This window comes from Protopterus annectens, chromosome 11.part0 (assembly GCF_019279795.1).
Source record: "Protopterus annectens isolate FY-2018-M chromosome 11.part0, PAN1.0, whole genome shotgun sequence".
NCBI lineage: Eukaryota > Metazoa > Chordata > Ceratodontiformes > Protopteridae > Protopterus > Protopterus annectens.
Window position 1 is genome coordinate 815534190 of NC_056745.1, and position 22176 is coordinate 815556365.

General features: G+C 39.3%; 1 protein-coding gene across 1 annotated transcript in view; it reads right to left on the reverse strand.

Annotated features, from left to right (window-relative positions):
* Nucleotides 1-232: 232 nt before the first annotated feature.
* LOC122815000 (phosphatidylinositol 4-phosphate 3-kinase C2 domain-containing subunit gamma-like) overlaps nt 233-22176 on the reverse strand; it is a 188379-nt gene continuing 166435 nt past the window's right edge. The window contains exon 5 of the mRNA XM_044087255.1: nt 233-435. Coding sequence (XP_043943190.1) covers nt 233-435 — 203 coding nt within the window. The remainder of the gene's footprint in view (nt 436-22176) is intronic.

Below are 22176 nucleotides of genomic sequence, written 5' to 3' on the forward strand. Positions count from 1 at the left end.
AATAAATCTGGGGGCAGTTTTAAATAAGAAATCTGCTTTGCTTAGGATAATTGTTTCCACAAATAAGGTTGTAAGTTAATATGATTATTTACTAGAAAACTGAATAACACTACTTTATGAGTCTTTTACCTCAGATAATTTGATGAAATCATACACCATTATTTCCTGAAATGATTCATTGAATGAATCTTTATTTTTATATTTTGGTACAGTCAACACTTACCACATTTACTTACTTTTTGTACCACTCCTCTGGAATTTTGTGTAGAGCATATACATTTACACAAAAATTGGAAGAATCCTGGAGGACATTTAGCTCTGGTGGACTTTCAGGTAGTTGGGCTATTTGGAAGCCTGTGTTAAATGATGTACAGTAGGCATATATGAGCTTGGACAATGCAGCAGACAGATCTTTGAAGTTTTTCTCTAATAATTCTAAAATTAAAAATAAGAGAGAGAAAAATATTGTTGACCTCTTGAAATAAATTAACATACATATAGCTATGATAGTTTTTTGTCTTGGATACACCTTCATTTTCTAAAGCATGAGAATTTATTAAGTCTTGAAGAAAGAATTTATAATATCATTAAAGCAAGAAACAGACATATGTTAGTTGATACTTTATCAATACTGCATTATTTCATTGCTCTTGACAACATAGTTGTCACTTAGATTTTAATTGCTGAATAGTTCAACAATTACATGCATTTCCATTGAAATGACTATACCACACTATGAAAACTATCTGGGCCCTGATGAGTGGGATAATAGGAATAAAAAAAGGAGATGCATTCACAGACTTCTGTCTGGAAAATGGCTTACTGGTGCCAACACATGGTTTTCCATGAGAGACAGTTACAAGATCACATGCAAGAGTAGTCAACATATAATGAAGCTAGAGTACATCCTAGTAAAGAAAAGTTTCAAAGTTATCCACAGTGAAAAAGCTGGCCCTCAGCATTAACCAATGGTAGGCACAATCAGCTATAAGCAGTGGTCAGAGAAGATTCTACAGTCACAAAGCTGAAGACTTGGAAGTTGACAGAAGTGAATGTACAGGAGTTCAATGAAACCCAAAGGGTTGTAGCACCTTAAGAATAAGACAAAATAGGTGCAGCTGAAGAAAAGGAACAAGAATATCAGTGTCTCAAAACAGCATGTATGAAGATTGTGGAACACATTGGTGGTTGAGCTGATAATGGAAATTAGGCACCTAAGGAAAGCTGGTGGTGGAATGCATTAGTCCCGGAAGTTATCAAAAGAAAGAAGGAGGCAATGACAGAAAGATAAAAGATATGGTCATCAGACACCATTTATAAGTTATGCCAGCAACATTCTGTTCACCAGTGCAATGGACATTAAAAAGTGATGGAAGGAATATCTCAAAATCTTCTTAATGAGGAAAACTCTACAGAAGCCATTGTCCCCATGCACAGCCTACAATAAAGAGGAAGAAGGACACACCCTATAAGATGTATGAATACCACAAAGGAGAATGCAATCAAGAAAAGAAGCAAGTTCAGATGAAGTCATGTCAGATATGATCCAAACGTTGGATGCAAGGCTTCTGAGTGTGCTCATTATGATACAGAGAGAAACATGTATCCCAGATGACTGGATAATAAGCATTTAATGCTAGTATGCAAAAGCTAAATGGCATTTACAACTGATAGTACAGAAGTATCATACTCCTGACACGATGCATGAAAGTGTTAGAGAGGGTGACTGATAAATTAATATGCACAGTAGTAGAAAGGAAGATGGGAGCTGTGCAGTTCAGATTCAGAACTGAATGCAGTAAAACCAGAGAAACAATTGGATATAGGAAAAGAGTCCACCTGGGAATTCCTAGACTTGCATAAAGCATATGACAAGGTCCCAACAAAGCTAATTTGTATAGTCATGTGATATTATGAAGTCCTAAAAACAGTGGTATAATTAATGTGTTCTATGTTCAAGGACCCAATGACACAAGTACAGACAGTTTTGAGTCTCACAGAGGGATTCCCATTTGTAATGTGTCAAGATTCAACTCTTGGCCTACTGCTGTTCATGCTAGTAAATGGAGTGTGTCAGGAAATAGTTCTGAGGAGAGAGATCAACAAAGCTGCTGTATGCAGATAATGTGATACGGCACTAAAAACAGAATTTGAACATAAATTTCAGCAAATGATAGAGGAGTAAAGCACATGGAATTAAACTGAATACAGGTAAGATAGTGATCAGTAGATCAGCAAATGGTGAAATCAGAAAAAGCTGAAAGCTGAGATAAAAGGGAAAGTAGCAGAAAAAGTTAACAACTTCAAGCGTCTAGGAATTGTGTTCAGGAGGAATGAAGCCTGAATGGTGACAATCAGCCATGACCATTGAAGAATGTACTAGACTGGTTATGACTCAAGAGATGTAATAACTATGTATGGTTCAATCTATCTGAAGATATGGAAAAAATGTTAATAAAAATTTCTTTGAGTAAAGAGATATAATAACAGCTGACATGACACCATGATCCATGTAGCAATGAGAAAAAGGGTATTATGATGATGGTGATGATGATGAAATGGATTAAATAATGCCACAACTTAAGTAAAATTGCTGAGATAGATGCATGTCTTATTAATTAGCATTTAGTTTAATTGCACTGCTTACTTTATCTTTAATTCCACAGACATGTTTGCTTTTAGAAATCTTAGGGGCAAATAAACAGCATCAAATGTGCAGCAGCACCTTCACGAAAATTTAGTGGTAATAGAAATGTGTTGCACAATATTTATTTTATTTATGCCCATAAATATGCAACTTTAATAACATGTACAGTCGTTTTCCATTTACAGGCAGACATTTCTAAAATGCATATTTGTGAAATTATCACAGTGAGGAAGCAGTACAAATAAAATAATCTGTTTTATGTATAATCCATGCGGACTGCATAAACATTCATGATTCGTGACAAGTGGTGGGCTGGCAGGTAACAGTCTAGTCATGCAGATACTGTTATCAAGGTGAAGGTGCTTAGTATATAATCAGTATGGATATGGTAATATATACAAACACTCAAATGCAAATGTTTGGACCATTAGAGGAAGCATCAGGGCTGGATACAAGATCTATCACAGCATATTGAAGATTTGTAAAGGGGATTAGATCATTTTTGAGGTTGTGAGGCACTCAACTGTAACACTTTGACTTGTACAGTTATTTCCAGGGGCTTGAGATACATAATGACAAACAACTGTTACAAGAAGCATTAAGGGTTTATAGTAACAAAGACAAATTCCAAAGTTGTTGATGAGTATTAACTATCATCCCTCTACACAAAAGTGGGCCATCTATGGAACCTGGAAATTAAAGACCCATATGTCTCACTAGACTCATATGCAAAATCATTGAAATAATTATCATGGAAACAATCAGTAATGATATAGGAATCCTCCAGAGTCTGGGCTCAACCTAATTTGTTTTTGTCAAGGGCATTTCATGCCTACTCAGCCTGTTGGACTTCTTTGAGAAGGTCACCAAAACAATGGATGAGGGCAAAATCGTTTACACTGCCTACATTGACATGACAAAGCCATTTGACCCAATACCCCACTTGGGCATTGTTGACAAACTCAAGAGATGTGGTATAAGCCCATATAACACCTAGTAGTTGATGGCTGGTTCACAGACAGGGCCCAGGAAATCACATTTGTGAAGTCCACCTCTACAAAAAGGCCAGTGACCATTGGAGTCCCTCTGGAACTGAGCCTAAGGCAACTCCTTTTTGGCATCTACTTCTCAAAAGTCAAATCCAATGTCAAGGGCCTCTGGCTGACTAAATTTACACATGATTACAAATTAGGAGAAGTCCTAGACTCCCCCAGTGACACTAATGTTCACCAGAAAGAGCTGACACCAAAAATAACTGGTTTCAGAGCCATGAGCTAAAACTAAATGCCAAACAATGCATAATCATATCCTTCAGGCAGTTGGCCATTCATGGTAACTATCATACTGACAGCACATGCCTAACAGTCAACCCAGTAGTAATGGACTTGGGGACTCATAAAGGCAGTAATCTAACTTTTGACCATCACATGTTTACAGTACTGAGAAAACCATTCTATGTTGTGCAATTTATAAACAAAGATATGGCATCTAGGTCCAAGAAGGTCATTGTTCCATTGTATTTGACACTTGTTAGACCTATTGATGAGTACAATGCCCCTTTAATATGTACCTAACCAGGAACACCCAACAAATGGAACATCCATAAAGATTCCTCACTAAATGAATACTGGCATAAATAGCATGTCCTACCCAGACCACCTCATTGCTCTATACCTATATTCAGTATCTTGCAGGCTGTTGAGTGGAAATCTATGCCTGGCATAGGAGGTATCTTCTGACCCCATTCTTATGGATCTCTTCATATCCACAAAACAAACAGCACCAGAATTACCAGTTCTAAAGACTTAAACCTCACCTGTGATATAAATAGGGCCTGACAGGTATGCATCCCAGAGACTACCCCTTCTCTGGAACAGGCTCACCATCCATGTGAAGCAGAGTTTCTCCCTAACTCAATTCAAGTGGAACTTGGACAACTGGCTGCAGAACCAGAGATTCACCCCCTGGTTTGGCACCTTATATCTCTAATGGAAATGGACAGCCTGTAAATGGTTCATGTCCAAGCCTCTGCTTATAAATGTTTCATCTTACAAGCCACTGCTTACACAACCAAGGGTACCAGATCTTGTTAGAGATTTGGGATGCACAACTAGGCTTAAAAAGACCCCAGTGGTTGTTAGCCTAGTACACACCTATGAACAAGTGCACCAGTGGAAGTTGTTGAGAAAAGTGGGAAAAGAACAACTTCTTGTAAAATGACCCATGTGCATTACTGGACAGATGCACTTAAAAATGCATTGTTGGAGGCACTGGTGCAGGGCAGTGACATAAACACTGGAAATGTGGACATAAAACCTACCATCTACAAGTCATCAAGCTTCAAGATGATGAGGAGAACAATGGAGCGAATAATGGCCAGGCTTAAAATATATCTGTTTTAGTGGCCATTTGGCAAAAAAAATGTATATCTTAACACAGTTTCCTTTTTTTTCCCTTTTAATTTGAAATAATGGGATATCTTATGTCTGATACTTGCAGAATTTGCTGTGTCTTAAGTTAGTCTTTCTAGTATTATGTGCTTAATGTTTTTTTTTCCTTTCTCTGTGTATTTTGTCTATCAAACTATTTTCAAAGGGTTTCACAGAACTACTCAGTCATTACATATTACAGAATGTCAGGCAGTATAGGCTATATCCTACCCAGTGTTTGAGGCCATGAATGTTTTATGATTAATGAGATTTCCAGTAAGATTAACTGGCTTAACATTACTTTCCATCCTAGTGACCTTGTGCTTCTCATTGCAGGAGGAAATGATACAGCCATAAAGAATTACCTGTAGGTGCCCAATGAGTCTGTAACTGGATCATTTTAAGTTTATCCAAAAACAAACAAGGCACATTTCTTTTTATGTGCTGCCCTTAAAGCTAACTAACCAACATCTCTTTAAATTGTTTGATGCTAATGGCATACTGATTGTTCAATTATCCAACATTAAATACTAGTGAGTGGGGTTAGAATTATGCTGCACATCATCTTTTCATATCGGACCATTGCCTAGACCACATCACAGCTGAACACTTCACATCACTCCTGGACATTACATGTCACAGCTGGGCACTGCACATTACAGCCAGATGATGCACCTGCTGTTAGAAGACTTCTCTCACCTGAGATCAGAGGGTAATGTATACTCATCCCAAACTGAAATATGCAGTACCCTTTCTAATTTGGGATTCAGATCTGAGAACATATCATACACAATTATGTTTAAACAAAAGCTATAGGGTACTTCTTTGGATGTCCTTTGCTAGGGTCACATTGTTACTTATAGTATATGGCACAATCTATGTGTTTATCTTTCCTTATTGGGGTATGATACTCAGTAAAGTGTCCATCATCTATTCATTATTTTCAATTATCACAGAGAGTGAAGCTGCTACCAACCTTCTTACGCTATCATTTCCTATAAGAGCAAAAAAAATATATATAAATACTAACCCAGTAGTCAGGAATTCAATGCCTTTCACTTAAGACACTCTCTAGGTGTTATTACTCTTGAATACAAGTTACATACTCACTTAAATGTCCGTACTGCCCGATCTTCTTTTGGGAACATTGGGGTTATTTTTCCTACTTCTCTTTTCGTACAGTCTGAAGTATTATTTCTTCATAAATTGTGAGTTTCGTACCGTGTATCTTCATTGTGTTACTATGTGTTCATTGAATGTGTGTTTTCTACTCCGCTTCCTCACTGTGTTACTTCTCCTTCCGTTCGCCAGGCCTTCTTAACGCTTTGATTCTCCTTTAACATCTTTACCTTTGCAATGCTCAAACCATACCAATCCCCCTCATAAATCTTTTCAAGCATATCGTTAGTAATCCTAATCCTTCGACTCCTGTTTATTAGTTGGCTAGCTAAACCTAGGAATTGCTTATTCTAAATAATTAGCTGTGACCATATATTAAAATTAAATTCAGTTTTTGTAGTTTGGTTTGCTGTTGTGTATTACTTGAGGTCTGCGATTATTTTGTTGGATTCCTTCCAAGTGCAGCGGTTAGCATTGGCGCCTCACAGCAAGAGGCTCTCCAGTTCTATTCTTGTCTGGAGCACCTTCTGTGCAGAGTCTGCATGTCCTTCCTGTGGTTGAGTGAACTTTAAAGACATGCAGGTAGGTGTGTGGGTGTGCCTTCTTTGAAGGTTGGGCACCGGGTGGCTGGCAACTCGACACCGTAAAAATCCACTGCCAATCATAAGCGGACTGATGATCCGCTGTGGTGAACCCTAACCAGGAAAAACCGTAAGACATTATTTTTTTACTTCAGTAGTGCTTATGTTGCCTGCTTGTGGTGAAGGTGATGGCGTAGGGACACCCTCTTTATCTAGTTATGAAATAACATAACTAAATAAATAACTGCAGTGTTACCTACTTACCAATTGTAAACATTTTGAGCCAGTTTTAGAAAGCCATGCACTTTATTACAAGATAATGTTATTACATGAATAATGATAAAACTGCCAAAAATTGATTTATAAAGCTTGCATTGTTTCATATTAACTGCTTGCCACTCAGCAATGGTTGTGTGTGCTTGGCATAAGACAAGACAAAATAGCCATTTCATTAAAAAGCGGTAAATCTAATTGCATTTATTTTTTCCTCATTTGTTTCTGGTAGCACCCCCCCCCCCCCCCAAAGATACCATTCAACATCTGATTTGTCTAAATGTTCACATTTAGTATTTACTACATGTCAGAATACAAATTAATGTGTTCCTATAGAGTACCATCTGGGTCTTTTGCTTACTTTTATGTAGTTATGTAGTTTGATCACACATATCACATAGACATATAAAAAGTTCAATACAGATGATATGACTGTTAATCCCATCTCTTTATCAGCCTAAGCTTTGACTTCTGGCCTCTACCAGGAGACATTGTTAGGCAAAAAGTCCACCATCTTCCTTTATGGGTAAGCCAAAGTTAAGCTGATCCCAACATATTGTTTCCTGTAGCAATCATACATTCAAATATTTCAAGCATGTGCATCAATACCCTTCTAGCTTGCCAATATACCAGAACACTTGTTTCCATAATGTGTCCAAGCTGTTCTTCAAAGTATCTAAACTAGTAATTGCTTTAATGTAATTTGGTAGTTTGTTCCAAGCATCAGCTGCTGTGTCAGAGAACCAGTTAGTACACTTCTCATTCATATAGAATCTTCTACATAGGTTATCTGATGATTCTCTAGTACTTTTTTGATAACCCCAAACATTCCCAGAGGTAGTTGTCTCTAAATGTCTTTTATACCTGAATAATATATCCTCTTAGATATCTATAGCAGACACTGTACAAGTTCAGATATTTTAGGCTTTCATAATAACCTAAATGTTCACATTCATGGATGCCCTTGGTATATTTCCACTGTACTCTTTCCAGTTTACTCATGCTTATTTTATTATAAGGTTTCCATATTGTTATGCCATACTCAAGTTTGGGTGTAACGTAACAAACAAACAATGACTTCATCATCTCTGATTTCCTAGACTTTATAAATCTTTACAACTTATAGTTCTATAACTATCATTAACCAAGTGGTAGATATGATTAGAAAAAATCAAAGTTGGGTCTACCGATATGCAGGTCCTTAAATGAATCTACAGTTTCAATCACTGTGTGCTGTATTAAATATTCACCTTTCAGTTTTTGTCTCCCAAATCTCATATGGTTAGTTTTTGATGACAGCACAATTTATTATATTGTTACAGAACCTCATGTTGCAGGTGGTAATAGATCTACTAGTTTATCCAGGATCCTTTGAGTTAAAGCCAGGTCTCAGATTTGTCTGCACCATGGAACCATCATTTATGACTTAGTGCTGCATGGTGAGATCCAGAACATGACAGTGCAATTTTGTGCGCACAGAGCATGATGCAGATAACCATGCTATTGATATGGATACTCTGAACAGGAGCAATTACAATCAAAAATTATAACTATTGTTATAGAAGAGGAAATAACCCAGTCACACTCCATTTCCTTAAGCTGTCCCTGCCCTGTGTCTGATATCAGCACAACAACAGGCTGTGATGGACATCTGCATAGTCTGAAAAGTTGCACTAAACTAAATAGCTTATGGCTTACCATGGCATTCTTAATTACATGACTACTTATTCTGGGTGAATAAAATGCAAGTGCAAATCAGTCACATTATCAGAATTTAGCATGAGCCTTCACTTAGACTCACTGAGATGTTTTGTGTATCTACTCTTTCATATTTATTAATCCATGGGTCTCTTGCAATGTATCAAGTAAAGTTAAGGCAAAGAGCTTCTAAGGAACTTCATCCTACATTTCATGGGTTAGAAAACCATGATGTCTACCTACTAATTATGAAAAATCACTTAAATGGATAGTACACTATAATCACCCGCTTAATATTGACTAATCTGCTTACCTTCTTATAAGGGAATAATATAAAATTAACATTTCTAGAAATTACAATATATGTTATATGTATTAGTGTATGACAGCAAAAAATGGCAAATGGCTGCTTCGTTTATAAACCACGTACTGATTTTATCATAGATTTGTACTAGGTTAGCTGCTCTTGTGGGCCATGTTAAACCTAGCCAGTTTCCCTCAAAGTTAAGAATCAAACCCTGTATTTTGTGTTTCTGAGGTTAACACCTTAACTATAATGTCAATCCTGCATCAAAGCACATTGTATGATAATGTTTGACAGCCTTCATTAAGTAAAGTAAGATTCACTTTACCGTGTAGATCATTGTAGTAAGAATACTGAACAAAGACTATATTATATCTTCAACAATATGCAATTATATGTTATACCTCAATGTACAGATTAAGGAATTATAGTCACAAGTAACTTTCCTTTTGGACATCAAGTAGAAAAACATTGTTGATAGTGTCTGTGATATCTCAGATGATGCATGCACAATCTTTAATAGTAGAGGAGCATCAGTGATGCTAGGTTCATCCACGTGACATACATTACCTTTTCAGAACAGTGAGCACACTTTTAACATTTCTTAAAAGTTAAATTATTCAGTGTTCTACAGCATGTATAGCATTAGGGTACATTACATTTTTCTATGTTCTGCTGTGCCATAAAGGACCTTTTAGACTTCTCTTGATAAAAAGTTTGCCATTCCACTGAAAACACTCCATCTTTTTTCCTTCTTTGGAATTCCTGCCACTCTCCCTTCCTCCCTTCTTTCCTTCCCTTCTTACACCTCCACTATAAAGTCTTAAAAGCCACTCTTTTATTTATTTGCCTATCTCTCTGTAAAGCATCCTCTGGCTAAAATACTACTGAGCTCACATTGCCTTCATTTTTCTATATGCATCTTATCATCCTAACTCAGTTTCATATTTTAATTTTCTACTCCCATCCAGATTGTTCCTCAACCTCACCCAAAAGCAAACACTTTATAATGCATGTTTTGTCTGTCCTGCATCCACTACCATTTGCTTTGATAACTGACCCAGATACTCTGGGCATAGTCAGTATTTATTAACTGAGGATCTGATTAACACAGTGAACTACTAGAATTTATTAGGTGTGTCATATGGACGACAGTCTCTTAGTTTTCTGATATTTCTTTCAGTTCAGATCACCACTACACTTCAACTTCTTTTTATTCAGTGCATCTAGACTATCTGACCAACATAAGTTTAATTTCCATTTTCAAACAATAGCACAAAGATCAAAAAGTGGAAGTAAAACGTCTTGTTCTATGCTGGCGTGTTCACCTCCACAGTAACTTTCTTTCAGTTTATGTTTCAATAAGCAGTTCAAAACAATATGCGCATTCATGTGAAATACCTAAAAAAAATCAATGCAAGCCTTTCTGTCAGTCTATAAGAAATTATCTGCCCTTATGATTTATGTTCCCCAGGCATAATATATTTGATAGCACTAGAAGACTGTTAATATAAATAAACAAGCACAAAAACATTTTAAAAATGTAAATATGTGACTCTTGTTTTGACTTATTCTCTCCATCGGTCATTACTTACACATTGCACTACTAGCTATCACCCACATCAATCAACTGCACTGAATTAGCAGTCTGTATACATCTGTGTGACAGTTGTCTTGTATTGCCAGCTTACAAATGGAAATATATTCATATCTTCTAGCAGCAGTATGCTGCAAGTTTATTTTATTTATTTATTTATTTATTTATTTTTATCATACTATTGCAATTTGGAATATACATGCATTAAGCTGCAGATGTAATGAGGAACATAGCTTAGGCAGTATCAACTGTCATGAACTGTTTGGTGAGGAAAAGGTCAGGAAAATGAATAATTCTTGCAGGCAACAGACTGCACTGCTGGTAAAAAAAAGTGACCACTTTGAAGCATGTTTCTGTCAAGAGTCCTGCAAAAGCACTATGCATTTATAAATAGAAAATTAATTGGTGTCTCTCCTGTAACTTTCTGTAGGCAGAATCTATGGTCAAACTTTGATAGAACTTTTGGTAACCTTTCAGTAAAATCCACTTCTGCTTTTTGCTTATGACAAGAGATGCATAATTTTGAAGGCAGTTAGATACTGATATGTTTTAGGTCTTACTGTCTTGAAAAAAAAGTATTACAGATCTATGAATAATCATGTTATTAAATGAACCTTAATATCTAAAACCTTAGGAGGTTGCAGCTGAAACGATGATATTCCCAAGGTCATACACAAAAGCACACCACACACACACGCGCACACACACACACACACACACACACACACACACACACACACACACACACACATATATATATATATATATATATATATATATATATATATATATATATATATATATATATACAGGCAAATTAGCCTAAATGCAACACAGATGTGGGAGCATGCCCTGATATCCCTGAATTATCTATCTATCTATCTATCTATCTATCTATCTATCTATCTATCTATCTACTTATTTATCTACCTCTGTATCAATTTAAAAATTATGAAGGATGTGGGAACGGAACCCATGTGTCAGGGAATGTAGAGAGAAAATTCTATATAAAAAGGAATATGTGTAATTGGCATTTGTAAGTATGTTGCACTTTGTGTTTTCATTTAGGGATGTTTGCTTACATTTACTATTTGGTTGCAAGGGGAACTGGATTAATTTCATTTACAATTTGCAATTTTTGTTTAGAGATGTAAGTGCAGATGAAAGGGGTCAAAGTTTTGTGCCTTGACCAATTTCGTATATAAATGGAAATAGGCTATGCCAACCGGTAGTAGTTCAGATGACAATCAATGACCAGATGTTTAATTTTGAATGAAGAGCATAAGCTTCAAAAGCTCTGGGTTAAAAGAAAACTCCATGGCAACAAAGGCTCCCTTTTCAGAACTCTTTTGAAAGTAATCATGATGATGCTTTTATCATTAAACAGGTTATACATGTTCTTCAGAATATGCCTTCTTATTACCTTTTACCTTTTTATTTACTTGATAACTGGGTAACTTAACTGATCCTACTGGATTATTTTCATCTAACCTTTGATACAGGTTCATAGGATACTATGTTCATACTAGACAATTGACTTGGTAAATCATTATGATTCTAGCCATTATTTATGCCTTCTGAAAACAGTCACAGAGAACTGTAAATTTATGGCTTCCAATCTACCTACTAAAATTTATTTTGAAAATAATTATGAACCTCTTAAAATGGGAGGAGACCTATTCTATACATCAGACATCCTTTGACAGAGAGACAGAGAGAATAAGAGAGTTATCCTGCCAACATGTTTTTATTATATAGCAATATAGATTCTGATCTATTGAACAAGTGCTAGTAGTAGTAGCAATTTTATAGATATACTACAGATTAGACAGATTGGGGTTTTTCATAGCCCTTTAAGCCAAACCGAGTTCACCAGCAGTATTCTTTAAAGAGACAGAGAAAAGTGATATGGATTCCAGTCAATCTTGGAATTTAAGGAATCACTCAAGACTGTCTTTGTTGGATGCCGCTTAGGCTTCTGAAGATGAGCTATACACCTGAACAGGTACATGCCAAGGGGGAGTTATATTCTACTATGAGCTAGATAGGTACATGAGCTGGATCAAAGTGGAGAAAGGAGGGAATATTACTTCCTTTCATTTGGCATATATACCTTAAGTGGTTTTGGGCACCTTTTAGAAGCCGTTACTAATGAAAATTTGTACCTGGTGGTCAAAGGAGAGCTTGTTGTCTATGAACATGCCTAGATATCTGATAATAGTGTCAGATTTGATGGGTAAAGGGAGTGCAGTGTAGTATTTGTAGAGGTGTACCTGGTTTGCAAAGAGAATTTTACTGCATTTTTGTACTAATCTTTAGACTAGACTAGCTGCCTTTGTGGCAATTTTGAGCCTAAGCAATTTCTGTCAGAGGTGACACCTGTACCTTGTGTTTGTGAGGTAAACACAGTAGCCATTATGCCAGTCCCACAAAATTAGTGTAGTTACAAATATCCTGCAGGATATTGCATCAGCTGGGATTTAATTGCTGCATCATATCAGTAGTCATCAGTAGACTATGATAGCCTGAGAGAGTTCACATCAGCCTGGGCAGCAGACAAGTATAATATAAATATTGGTGGACATAACATAGAACTTTATGGTATACCACTTGTGACTAGCCTCTAAGAGGAAACTGTGCCACTAACCCTCACAGACTGTATTCTTTCTGTGAGGCAGTCTATGATCCAGTAGGTTACATAGGTGTTGGCATTTGGTCTGATGAGCTTATTTATGATACAAACAGTGTGGGTTAGTCTTGAAGGCATTTGCCAGGTCAAGACAGGCAGTGTTCACTGGAGTACACTTATCTAGTGTGTAATTTAACCTCAGGTTTAGTAGACAGGACGTACACTTCACAAAGCAAAATTGGTTTCAATCAAGGAATTGTAGACTACTTATGTCAGATTTTATGAATTCTGTTATAATTCACTCCAGCATTTTGTAGATAATATTTTTGTTTTAGGTGTATAGTTTCTTGTGTATCAATCAGAGAACCTAGCTGCACATTAGAAGTAATGATGCTTAAAATATCAACAATAACAACTAAAATATGGTGTATTAGACACTGAGCAGTATGAAGTTGTATGTCACAACAGCACACTAGGAGGGATAGCCCCTGATGGTTTAATGGTTAAGATTTTGTATTCTTACCACCAAAGCCCAGGTTCAGTTCCCACTTAGAGTAGCTGCAATGCAATTGTTTGCATGGCAGTTAGTACAGAGGAATAAATCTGCAGCATTTGGGCCTCATAACACCCCTGGGCAGGTGTTATTTTGGGTCTATATCATGTCAACGAAACGGCATTACAGTGAATGCCATTTTGCCAATATATATAGACCGAAAGTGGAAAAGAGCGAAAGCTCAAGTCAGTGATTTCTTTCCCAGGGAAATAAATCACTTGACCTGAGCATGACATTGCCCTTTACCCGACTGTAGTGCAATCTCAGAGTTGGTATATTTAGTTAAGGGGGGTGTGGAGGGCATAGCCCCCCCACATTGGGAGGTGTGGTGGGTGAAGCCCCCCCCACTTTGTAATGTTTTAAGTGGTATGTTATGTTTTGTTGGTTCACCGATTTTTTTCTATGGGAAAAAAATCGATGGACTGGGGTTTCGCTCTTTTAGGATTTTGATCTATATGTTTTGGCGAAACAGCATTCGCTGTAATGTCATTTCACTAACATAATATAGACCCATTATTTCAACAGTAACACATACTCTGTTGGGCATTATTGTTTGCTTATGCTGGACCCCATAAGTAATCACCACATATAAAACAGTAAGCATGAATATGGAGTATTAAAGTATTTACTATCCAGGTTTATGCTGGCCCTCAAAAAGTAACTAAAACTTATGAAACATCTATCATTCGTGATGTGACACTTTTCATATGGAAGAACTGTTTGCAATACCTTGGTCATATCAATCTTGTACAGATATTTGCAAAACTCCAGGGTGTCTGATAATTTTTGGGATGATCCCATGATTAACGTACAGCCCTCGGTCATAGTCTAATTTATTTGCTGTCTTCAACACATATGTTCTTGATATTGACATGCTCCATAGCCAGCAATAACCTTTGTAGTCAAACGACTACATTTGTTCAGCTTCTTTCAGAAATAGTACAATGTTAATTGGCAAAATAATAGTTAACATGTCTAAGCAAGTGTGTATGTTTGCTTAGAGATACAATTATTTATCTAAAAACACGTTTATGATTGTAAGAGATACTGTGTAAATGATGCATTCATTTATTAAATGAATATAGGACAACATTTGGAGAGAGATGTACAGTGTATCTGAAGCTTTCATTCACAGTTATTTACTGGAATTTGTTAAAATTCTTATTTTAAAATCCATCATCATTTATTCCATTTGATAACTGTGACATTAATCTGATTAGTGAGTGAGCTACAAGGCTATGAACTTGGATCAATGCTCCAAAGGTGGTGGTGTTTCCATATTCATAAAGGATGCGCAGACCTCCAGACTGGTAGCCCAACATAATGCATCAGAGATATTTCAGGTGCATCCAACATTGGGTAAAACAACGATTCAGGTCATAGCCTGCTATAGGTCCTCAACCATGTCCCAAGACTCACACTCCATGTTCCTAAGCACCCTGGAGAATATTAGGGCCCAGCCTAACACTCTCATATTTGGCGACTTCAACTATCCCTCCATTAACTGGGAAAACTACTCATATAGCAATTGCCCAACATTTCCTGGACTTCATTAATTCCAATGCCCTGGACCAGCTCATTCTTAGCCCCCTAGAGGTAGCAATATCCTTGACCTGGTCATTACTAACATGGATGACCGTTGCTCTACAACAATAGATAACTCCTCCTGTTTAGATCCAGCCACGAACTAATCACTTTGGAAATCCACATCCCTCTCACCCACCCAGCCCCTGCAAAGATAACCATCATGAAAAACTTCTCCAAAGCTAACTTTGGGCTCCAAAAACAGAGGTGGCTAACTTCACTGCACCCCTGCAAATGGAGAATAGTTACATGACCACCAAATCATACAGCAATGCACTGTACAAACACGTACACAAATGCATGGATCTCACCATATCCAATAGAACCAAGATGCTCTCCTACAAAACTAGGAATCCAATCTAGTGGTCCCCTGCAATAAACAAAGTCTACAAGAGAAGGAGGAAACTGATGCGGAATAAGGTGAAGTCCAAAGACTGGAAAAACTCCCTTATTAGCCTCAACAAAAAGTTGAGATCCCTCATCAAATCCTCTAAAGCTATCTATGAAAACAGAATTGCAGCAGATAGTAAAGACAACCACAAGGCCTTCTATAGCTATGTAAAGAATCTCCACGGCAATATCCAGATTTGCTCTTAGCTACTACACAAAGGTACCTCCTATACAGAGCCAATAGATATTGCCAATATACTGGCCGACAAATTCATTGCCAACTTTACCCCTCTCTCCCCACAAAAGGATCAATCACAATACCAGTAGATTGCCAGGCACCCAGTATTACTGCTGCACGGGTTAAAATAGCACTGTCCAAAGCCAAGAATACAGCTTCTATGGGACCTGACAATATCCCTGGCTGTGTTCTACATGAACTAGAGTGAACTAGTACCTCACCTGTGTGCCCTGTTCAAACACAGCCTTGCCTCAGGCTTTGTCCCTACTGAATGGCACACTGCAACAGTCATCCCTCTCCACAAAGGATGAGTGACTACACACCCTGGGAACTATCGCCCCTTTAGCCTGACGACTCTAATATGCAAAGCTATGGAACGCATCATCATGGACCTAATAAACAAGGATATAGGTAATCTCCAAACTCTGGATCCCACACAGTTAGGTCTTGTGAAGGGTAGATCATGTCTGCTCAACCTGGTCGATTTCTTTGAGTCAGTCACCAGAGCTGTGGATGAAGCAAGGTGATTCATACAGCCTACATTGATCTGGCCAATGCCTTTGATACCATTCCCCACTCAGGAATCATAGAAAAACTCACTAAGCTAGGCATCAACCCTTATATCACTAGGTGAGTTGCAAACTGGCTCACGAATAGACCCCACAATGTGAAAGTAGCTGACTCCAAGGAAGACTGACAATCAGTCATGAGTGAAGTCCCACAGGGTTCGGTCCTGGGTCCTCTCCTGTTTGGTATCCACTTCTCTGAAGCCAGGCCAACACAAAGGGACTCAGGCTGACAAAGTTCACAAACGATTGCAAGTTGGGAGCTATTATTAACTACCCAAGTGATGTTGACATCCTACAAAAAGCCCTCACTGAGACCAATGGCAGGTATCAGAACCATAGCCTTAAGCTCAGTGCCAAAAAATGTGTAGTCATCCCCTTTGGGAAAAACCCGGTTCCCATGAATTACCACATCGATGATAATCCACTGAATACAGAAGGCATTATAATAGGTTCATAGGTTCATAGGTTCATAGGTTTATACTAGGCTATCTACCCTAGGGCATTTATAAGCCTAGCCAGAATGTGTTTGGCTTTCGCCACCCATTTTAAATTTATTTTGCTATGCCCTTTTTCGAGGTTAGTATACTGTGCCTCTGTCTAACAGTGACACAGAAGTGATACCCGGGGTAAACCTACGATCTCCCACCCACTCATCAAGATTCCTCTTGAAGAGAGTCAATGAGGGACTCTGCTTAACCTGGACTGGGATTTTATTCCAGAGTGAAGGGAGCCTCTGGGTTATGAATCTGTCCCTCCAGCATGTCCTATTTATTTCAGTGTTGAGGTTCAAGTCTCTCGAGCGCGTAGCTCGATGGGATTTGGATTTTCTGAGGTGCAGCATGTCCATTAATTCCGGGTTGGACATGGCTTTATATGTCAGGCACAGATCGCCTCTGAACAGGCAGTATGCCACTGAGTAGAGCTGGAGTTTCTTTAACCGGGCAGCATATGGCATCTGTTTGAGCCCTTTGATCCTCTTGGTGAGGTACTTTTGGGGTCTTTCCAGTTGCTGCAGGTGTCTGGTAAGGTACATCCCAAAAGGGGCATTGCACTCAATTATGGACCTGATGAGGGATGAGTAAAGAGGCACAATGACCTCCCCTGATCTAGATGTGAATCCCTTCATGATTAGGTGGGTTATATAAAATGTTTTTCTAACCACTTTGGCCGCGTGGTTGTCAAATGAGAGATTGCTATCAACTTGGGTCTCCAGGTCCCTAATTACTTCTTCTGTACTTAATGGATTACCACCTATGTGGTAATTTGTGGGAACTTTGTTTTTGCCAAAGGGGATGACTATACACTTTTTGGCATTTAGCTTGAGGCCATGGCTCTGGCACCAGTTGTCTGTTTCTATGAGGCCCTTTTGGAGGATGCTTGTGTCGGCTGGAGAGTCGATTATGGCACCCAGTTTGCAGTCATCTGCGAACTTGGTCAGCCACAGTCCTTCCATGTTGGCCTGTACCTCAGAGAAATATATACCAAACAAGAGAGGTCCCAGGACTGAGCCTTGTGGGACACCACTTGTAACTGGTTTGGAGTCTGACATGGCTCCAACAATTCTGACCATGTGGGTTCTGTCCTTGAGCCAGTTTGCAATCCATCTAGTGACATAGGGGTTTATATTTAAGCTGGTGAGCTTATCTATAATGCCCGAGTGGGGTATTGTATCGAAGGCTTTTGCGAGGTCCAGGTAGGCTGTGTGGACCACCTTCCCCTCGTCAATGGCCTTGGTGACTGTTTCAAAGAAATCAACCAGGTTTAAGAGGCAGGATCTGCCCTTAACAAAGCCGAACTGGGTAGGATCCAGTGTCTGTAGGTCCACAATATCTTTATTTATGAGGTCCATGATGATCCTTTCCAAAGCTTTGCAGACCAAGCTAGTCAGGCTTATGGGGCGATAGTTTCCAGGATCCATTGAAGCACCACCTTTATGGAGAGGGACCACTGTTGCTGTACGCCACTCTTTGGGCACATATCCTGTAGTAAGGCTGAGATTGAACAGTAGTTTTATGTTTGGGTTTAGCTCTTCTTGGAGTTCATGTAGGACACAGCCCGGGACACCGTCTGGTCCCATTGATGCTGTGTTTTTTGCTTTGGAGAGGGCGGCTCTTACCTGAGCATCTGAGATGTCAGGGGGGGCAGCACTCTGCTGGGATAGATATTTGCCCTTTGGTGGGGAGTTTGCACTGAACCTGTCAGCTAGGATGTTGGCAATGTCTGTGGGTTCAGTGTATTTTTGTCATTTTGGACTAATTCTGAGCATATCTGGGAATTACCACCCAGGTTCCTAACATAACTAAAGAAAGCCTTGTGATTATCCTTAGTGTCCTGTGCAGTTTTTCTCTCGAAGCTGGCCTTAGACAATTTTATGAGTGCCCGTAGTTTTTTGCTAATACTGATCAGTGATGCCTTCCCTTTTTGGGATTTTGCTCTATCATTTAGTAGCTTCCTCCTTCTATTGTATAGTTTGTTTATGGCTGGGGTCCACCAGACAGGACGTCTGCCTTTGGAGGATTGGGTCTTGGTTTTATTTGGGATCGCATGATCCATGCATTCCTGAAGGTGTTCATAGAATGCGTTTATAAAGGATTCTGCGGTCTGGGCCATATTTTCCACAGGCCCCGGGGCTTTGAAGGATTCCACCTCGGTTTTGAGGAGTGTGAAATTTGCTTTAGAGAAGTTTTTCACTGTGGTTTTCTGGGCAGGGGGTGGTGTCTGGATGTGAATATCCAGTGAGATTAGTTTATGATCTGATCTTACCAGTGAGGGATACACTTCTTGTCTAGAGCATAGAGTCCCCATGTTGGTGATGATAAGGTCCAGTATGTTTTCCCCTCTTGTGGGAGTGGTAACAAGTTGTTCCATAGCATTTGAGTTTATAAATTCTAGGAACCTTTGGGCTAGGGTGTTGGAGCTAGAGTAATGCTCCCAGTCTATGTTTGGGTAGTTGAAGTCGCCCAATATAATGGTGTTTGGAGAGACCTTCATATTTTCCAGTGTTCTCAGGAAGGCCGAGTGGGGTTCCTGGGTTTGGGAGGGTGGTCTGTAGCAGGCTATAAACTGGAAGGCAGTTTTACCCACTGTTAGTTGCACATGGATAGTCTCTGATGTTTCGTGCTTTGCCACCAACCTGGAGGTGTGGGTATCTTTGATGAATATCGATACTCCCCCTCCTTTTGTGGTTTGGTCCAAATTTTGGGGCCGAAAAGCATGGTATGAGGTATAACCTGGTAGTGCTGGGGTGCTCTCGGGAGCCCTGAACCAGGTTTCTGTTACTGCACAGATATCGATGTTCTCCATGCTAAGGAGAGTTTCGAGTGCATCTTGAGGTTTAGACTTCTGGCATTGAGTAGCATTACTCTTAGTTTCTTATCCCTTGTGATACCTATGGAGGTGGGTTTGTCTTTTGAGCCTTGCCTAAAAAAGGCACTATGGGGGTAGCAAGAGCCTTTGCCAATATCCAAAAGCCCAGGGGTGACAGGTGAAAGCCGTCCCTGGCGAAGCATCGTGGCTTGTCGAGCATATCATCCCAAGCTGACAGGCATTGGATCCCCTTTGAATGACACCAGTACTTAAGCCAATTGTTGAAATTGATCATCTTGTCTTCATATTGTGGCATCATTCTTGGTGAGGGTAAGATGCTACTCAAGGTCAGGGTCATACAGGCCTGGGCTACATGCTCAGAGAGCTCCTTTATGTCTCTTTTCATGTAGTCCAGGGAGGTACATCTCAGGTCATTCACACCAGCATGGACAATGACTGAGTCATATTTGTACTTGCCTTGGAGTGACCTGAGTGCTTGTGTTATGTGGTGGATCCTAGCGCCTGACAGGTTGCTCACCGTGACCCTCTCCTTGTTCAGCCTGGTGAGCGGGATGTCAGTGTGCCTGATGATAGAGTCACCTATTACAAGTGTATCAGGTGTGTTGTTTAGTCTTAAGGGCTGTGACTGTTCGGCACACTGGCTTTGTGAGATATGTGTTGCCCGTGTTTTGTTTTGGGGTAGCGGTTGATTGGGTGTCTGCTTTCGAGGTCTCTCCAGGGCCATTAGTCTAGTACACACCTATGAACCTATAAGGGAATGGGCAATAGAGTAGTTCTTACAGAGTGCAACTAGATGTTCTTAACATAAGAGATCTGGGAACACAGGTTGACAAGAACCTCTCTTTTGACCACCACATTGTAACTGTGGTCAGAAAGTCCTTCTATGTGGCATATTTCATTACTCAGGGTTTTGCATCCAGGAAGAAAGTGGTCATTGTCTCCCTCTACTCTTCGCTCATTAGGCCAATCATCAAGTACAATGCCCAATTTGGCATGTACCTCACTAGGCACCTGCAACAACTGGAGAGGCCACAAACATACCTCACAAAGAGGATCGTAGGCCTTAAACACTTGTCCTATATGGGCAGACTCAAAAAACTCCAACTATTCTGTCTCATATCGCCTACTTAGAAGTGATCTCTGCTTGACTTACAAAGCCATGTCTGACCCAGCTCTGTTAGAAATGCTACATCTAAAGAAATCCCAATACCTCCGCACCACATACTCCAGAGACCTCAATCTCATTACCAGAATCAACAGAGCATGCTGAAGGGACAGGTTCATAACTCAGAGACTGCTAATGCTATGGAATGGACTCTGCATACATGTCAAACAGAGCACCTCACTGGCCCTCTTCAAGAGAAATCTTGATGAGTGGGTGGGAAATAGAAAATTTACTCTGGAGATCACTCCAGTGGCTCTACTCAACAGAGGCACTGGGAACTAATGTCAGGAGGCACAATGCCAGGGTAAGCCTATGGGCTAGGCTTGTAAAGGTTCCAGGGCCATTAGTCTAGTACACACCTATGAACCTATAAGGGAATGGGCAATAGAGTAGTTCTTACAGAGTGCAGCTACATGTTCTTAACTGGGCAGACAAAGAGTTAAGGTGTGCAAATATACTATTTGCAGTGACAGATGTTTGTCCTAAAGCATATACATAAACTGCAGTGATATCACTACAAATCATACACAGGACTGAGGGTTAACGAACTTAAAAAAAAAATCCATAAAATATGGATGGTTTTCTTTGACTATATTGGCAGCACAGTATGCCCTTGCTATTTTTTACATTAATCCCCTACTGTCGTAACTGAATATTCTGATGGAAATACATCATACACTTTCTTTTCTTGCCTTTACTCCTTATTGTTCTTCTTCTTTCGGCTTTTCCCGGTTAGGGGTTGCCACAGCGGAACTCCGGTCCGCTAATGATTGGCAATAGATTTTTTATGGTGCCGAGGTGCCAGCCCAACACCTGACCTTCAATAAAGGCACGTCCATTCACGCATGTCTTTCGAACGCCACTCGACCGCGGTGAGGACATGCAGACTCCACACAGAAGGCGCTCCAGCTGAGAATCGAACGTGAGAACCTCTTGCTGTGAGGCAACAACAATACCACTGCACCACCGTGGCCTATTTCATATTTAAATAATAAGGTAGAAGGATGGTGCACCCTACATCTCTTTCTTGCTCTCAGTCATGCCCCCTGTTTTCTTATGCAATATACTATGCT